General features: G+C 33.4%; 3 protein-coding genes across 3 annotated transcripts in view; all 3 read right to left on the bottom strand.

Annotated features, from left to right (window-relative positions):
- Nucleotides 1-1,442, bottom strand: part of LOC108685950 (odorant receptor 82a-like) — a 3,698-nt gene extending 2,256 nt beyond the window's left edge. Inside the window, exons 1-2 of the mRNA XM_018190967.1 lie at nucleotides 655-1,442; nucleotides 338-437 (exon numbers count right to left, since the gene is read on the bottom strand). Of these exons, the coding sequence (XP_018046456.1) occupies nucleotides 338-437; nucleotides 655-1,442 (888 nt within the window). The remainder of the gene's footprint in view (nucleotides 1-337; nucleotides 438-654) is intronic.
- Nucleotides 1,443-2,046: 604 nt separating this feature from the next.
- Nucleotides 2,047-4,549, bottom strand: LOC108685953 (odorant receptor 4-like). Its single transcript, XM_018190971.1, has 5 exons — nucleotides 3,762-4,549; nucleotides 3,360-3,459; nucleotides 2,452-2,571; nucleotides 2,165-2,320; nucleotides 2,047-2,103 (listed from the first exon to the last, which is right to left on the bottom strand). The coding sequence occupies exons 1-5, from the start codon at nucleotides 4,547-4,549 to the stop codon at nucleotides 2,047-2,049; spliced, it is 1,221 nt and encodes a 406-aa protein (XP_018046460.1).
- A 912-nt stretch (nucleotides 4,550-5,461) lies between these two features.
- LOC108685949 overlaps nucleotides 5,462-5,546 on the bottom strand; it is a 3,288-nt gene continuing 3,203 nt past the window's right edge. The window contains exon 5 of the mRNA XM_018190966.1: nucleotides 5,462-5,521. Coding sequence (XP_018046455.1) covers nucleotides 5,462-5,521 — 60 coding nt within the window. The remainder of the gene's footprint in view (nucleotides 5,522-5,546) is intronic.

Here is a 5,546-nt window from a genome sequence, read left to right as displayed (position 1 = left end):
ATAAACTTATTATGAACTAAATCATTTATTTTATTTTTAGTATATATTTAGTTTGAAAATATTAATAATTTATTTTTAGTATTTAATAATTTACTTTTGAAATTTGACGCTTCTTGACTCTAAGGATGTGATTAGTGTCAGTAGATGTGTACAGTAAGTTATGTGATTTGCAAATATTAAAGATCGCGACGCATACTCTCACTATTGATTGTATTATAATACTTCCTCTGCGACTAATTATTTCTTGCATATGCGCCTTTCATATTATAATTTAAAAAGTGAAACGTCGTACAATATTTCTTAATTACATATTCACCTTTTTTATTTTTTAGCGTACCGTAATGACGTAATATCCGAGCATACATAAATTAAATGTACAGCCTAGCAATTCCACAAAACATATCTGATTTAAAAGTGCTTCCATCCGCGTCACGAAACTGTAAATTAAAATTATATTTTTACATATATAAATATTATTTTCTTGAAACTAATTTATATTTGAAAAAAGAAAAAAAGAGTGAGAAAATTTCTAGATTAGCTTAAAAATCAAAAACAAGTATAAAAAATTTTATTTTTGATTCATTAAGTACACACCACACACAGGAATATCAATTAAGACTTAAATTTATGTCCTTTTTTATTTTTATTTATTACCTTAATACTCTCAGGTGATGCTCCACAATGATCGCTAATCGATGTTGTACCGTGCTTTGCTGCTTTCGATCATCCAACTGGTCCAACCATCTCATCAATACATTCAACTGACCGCACGCGTGCATCGCGAACACCGCTGCAAGACTACAGGCGCCAACTGTGACGGAATTGACGACGATACTTGAGATGAGCTGCAGCGTTAACGCAATCTCGCCCGCTGGGCTCTGCGTGGTATCAACGAATTTACTGTATGAGGGACACGGTAACACATGCACCGATACGCTCACATTCCCGATACATTCGAATGTCGGCGTTGTACCCTGGAGTACGCTATGCGAGAATACTCCACCATGCATGAAAATTGCACATAACCCGGCAACGAAACGGCCGACTTTAGCATATTTCAGCATCACCTGCCGATCCCCAATCTCTGTCACCGTCCGCCAGTCGGTTTTCATGTGCTCCACGCAACGATGTATATCGCGTCTGCGAAACAGCAGTGAGAAGTAATTCATGCCACCCATGCACCAGTGATTTAACGGACCAATAGCTCTTAATTTTTTCTGCACATCAGTTTCTTCGAATAAGATGTTCAGAATGCAAGGTATGACCGTGTAGGCTATCAACGAGTAACAGATAATTATCAATATTGTTGAAATCACCTTTTCTTTGACTAGTGTCTTAGCTAAACTTGGCCAGGCACCCACCGGTTTTAGAAACCAACGATTCAACTGAATACTGTAATCACTCGCGTCACGGTGTGATATAATAAGTTCACTGACATTCATGATTGCTCAGGAAACGCGCGGATACTACTGAATCGAAACGCACCAACGCACGTGCAATTGATAGAAAGTGGCGCCTGCGCCAACGAGCAACTTAGTAATAGGATATTTGTGCGTCTCGTCAATCGATCGATACTCATGGAATACATTGCACGAGATGTCTCGTAATCAAACTGACTGACATGTAGTCGCGAAAACATTAATTTACTGTTGTTCAAATATAAGACATACATAATTCAGAGATAAGTTAGTAAACTTTATTAGATGACCATATTAAAGATCAAAACGTTTGTTTCATTTTTTACATTGATTTTTTTAATATCGATATATTTAATCAAAAAATATCTTAAGCTCGACTTGAATATCTTTATTTATATGTTGTTTGAATTTCTGTAATTTCATTACAGCTCTATAGTTTGTTTAATTGTTAACTTGTATTTATTATTATATTTTCAGGATTTAGAAATGATTTAGACAGAAAATGTCTTATATTTTATTAGTAATTTGTACAGTTATTCAAATATAAGTAAAGTTACGGTGATAACTAGAAAATTTGTTAATGTTTTGTACAAAATAATAACTTTGTACAAAGTGTAACTATTATTATTTAAGAAGCTGTCACGGTCCGAAGCATGTTTAGATATATCATGGAGGTTCTCATCACCTAAAACATTTTGAACATATATTTGGCTGTAAAAACGTAATGTACATCTTCATGCACTCACATTACCAAAGGTTTCGATAGAAAGATGAATTAGTTTCCCTGCAGTTAATTTGATCACATTACTTGATCGGGAGATAATTAGGATTAAATCACGAGCCGTTTTATGTGGCAAATGATACCAATTAGTCATGTAGGCTGTTTCGCCTACTTGTTTACACTATTAAATAATTTATTTTATGATATGAAAAATTGTGATAATTGCATATATATTTGGTTTGTTTAATTTATAAATACTCTCGAATATTGCATTAAAATTTTAATTTTGTATAAATTTTTTTTATATTTTACCTGTTCTGTGACTGTTTCACCAATATAACAGAATATGAAAATGTTGAAAGTCATGGATAGATATATAATACAAGTTATCAAAATATCCATTGACATTTTTGTTTCTAATATACTCCATTTCTGAAAATTTTTGGATAATGTGTTGTGACAATTTAAGATATATAATTATTAATAAAATATTAATATTAATATAATATAAAATATAAATATATTATTAAAAATTTATTAAATAATATAAAAATGCAGTGTTACAGTATATTCATAATGGCAGTGTCACGATAAACATATTCTGTGTTTATCGTCTATACTGTCACTAAAATCAAAGAGCGTATGCACGCAAAAATTATACTAACGATATGATTACTTGTTGATCATGTCATATCACGATAGCGATTCGATTCATTACAACTCGATCATTATTTATCCTTGTTTAACATTTAGGTAAATGTAATGATCTCATTCTCGCTATTTATTAAGGCCCGTATTGCGCGTAACGCGCAAAGCTTTTATCTCTATAAAATTCTATACGCGTAATGTAAATTAAAGCATGTTAGCGCGCTAACATCATTGTAAGCGCGTTCTGAATACGAACCTTAATAAATAGCGAGAATGAAATCTACTTACTATTTTATTTATTATATTTCATAAATAATAAAGCGAAATTACAAATAAACTTATTTTTAACTAAAACATGCAGTAGCAATAAGTTTTGTGATTTGGAAATCACAACATCAAAGATATTTTGATGCTTTTTGTCGCTATTAGTTATTATACTATGGCAATATTTTTTCCGCGATTGATTATTTTTTGCATGTGCGTCTTTCATATTGCAAGTTATTTAAAAATAAAAAGTCGCACAATGCGATATGTTTTAATTACATATTCACCTTTTTAATTTTTTAGCGTACCGTAATGACGTAATATCCTGCCATACATAAGTTAAATGTACAGCCTAGCAATTCCACAAAACAAATCTGATTCAAAAGTGCTTCCATCCGTGCTACGAAGCTGTAAGTTATAATTATATTTTTACACATAAAAACATATAAACATTATTTTTTGGTACAAAATCATATTATTGAGAGAAGAAACAAGGAGGCGAGATAAAATAAAAATCAAAAAGAAAAATCATAAGGGATTTTATTTTTTATACATCATTTAAGCAGGAATATCAACTAAGATTGCGTTCCATTTCACGCATAATGTATCATTGTTTTTCCGAATATCAAACAAGGATAAAATGATACATCATGCACATTATACGTGAAACGGAACGTAGCCTATGTTTTTTACATTTATATTGGAATTACCTTAATACTCTCAGATGATGTTCCACAATGATCGCCATTTGGTGCTGTACTGTTTCTTGCTGTTTTTGATCGTTCAACTGATTCAGCCATCTCATTAGTACATTCAACTGACCGCACGCGTGCATCGCAAACACTGCCGCAAGACTGCAGGCGCCGACCGTGATGGAATTGACGATGATGCTTGAAATAATTTGTAGCGCTAATGCGATCTCACCTGCTGGACTCTGCGTAGTATCTACGAATTTGCTGTATGAGGGACACAGTAACACACGCACCTTCACGCTCACGTTTCCGATACATTCGAACTTCGGCGTGGAACCTTGCAGTACGGTGTGCGAGAACACGCCGCCATGCATGAAAATTGCGCATAGCCCGGCGACGAAACGGCCGACTTTGGCATATTTCAGCATCACTTGTCGGTCCGCGATCTCCGTCATCGTTCGCCAATCAGCCTTTATGTGTTCGACGCAACGATGTATATCACGACTGCGAAACAGCAAGGAGAAATAATTTATGCCGCTTATGCACCAGTGATTTAACGGACCAACAGCCAGTAACTTTTTCTGCACATTGGTCTCTTCGAGCAGAATGTTCAGGATGCAAGGTATGACCGTATAGGCTATCAGAGCGTAACAGATGATTATTAATATTGTTGCAATCACCTTTTCTCTTATTGTTGTCGAGGCTGAACTTGGCCAAGCGCCCACTGGTATTAAAAACCAACGATTCAACTGGATACTGTAATCGCTCGCATCCCGATATGACGTGACAGGTTCACTGACATCCATGATTATTCGCGAAACGCGCAGATACTACTGAATCGACTTGAACACGCGTGCAGTTGCTTGTCAAGAAGTGGCGCCTGCGCTAACGAGTAACTTAGTAATAGGTAATGATAGGATATTTGTGTGTCTCTTCAATCGATCGATACTCACGGAGTACGCTGCATGAGTGCTCTCGTAAACGAATTGACTGTGACATGCAGTCACGAAAAACATTAATCATTGTATTCAAATATGAAACTTTTATATATAATTCAGATAGGTTTGTAAATTTTAATTATTATGTTTTGTTGTTTTTTAGAAATATTTATTAGTAGAAAAGGAATATTTTCTTCTAGACAAATACGCTGTAGTCTCAAAGAGGCACTGTTTTTATAATCACTTTTCTCTTGCAAGAGATATTTATCTTTTCAGTGTTAAGAATATTTTTTGTTTTTTAAAACACGACGATACGTATCTTTAAAAAAAATATCATATTAATATATATTTAAACCCTAGCTGTATACATTGAGGTCTTCGAGCACCTTTCCGGTTAGTCATCCCAGTCATCCGTAATTTCTAAATCGAGATTTTTTCGTGTTTCTAAATTTTTCTTTTTCTTTGAATTTGTATATCTCGAAGTTCCTTAATTCTACGACTTTTACACATTATGAGCTTGTTCCTTAATCAATTCTCCATTGAAAAAAAAATTAATTGAAATATATCCATTTTTACGAAAGTTACGATAACAAATTTGGATGGTCCTAGGGACCACGATAAGTATATCAAGAATGAAAAACAAGTATGTAGTTAGAGATATATCTATATACATATTTGCAGTTTTTTATTTATTAAATATATCTCTATTATTTTTCTATTATATCACATTTGTTCTACAAAATATATTTACGATATACGTTCGAATTTAACATATGTAACTCACGAACTGGGAGTCATCGTTCGTAATATATTCAAATATACCACAGAAGTTTTAATTACCTGAAACAACAAGGTCTTCCTTCCT

This window comes from Atta colombica, unplaced genomic scaffold (genome assembly GCF_001594045.1).
Source record: "Atta colombica isolate Treedump-2 unplaced genomic scaffold, Acol1.0 scaffold162, whole genome shotgun sequence".
Taxonomy (NCBI): Eukaryota; Metazoa; Arthropoda; class Insecta; order Hymenoptera; family Formicidae; genus Atta; species Atta colombica.
Note: the sequence above shows the minus strand (reverse complement) of the source record. Positions and strands in the feature narration are given on the sequence as shown.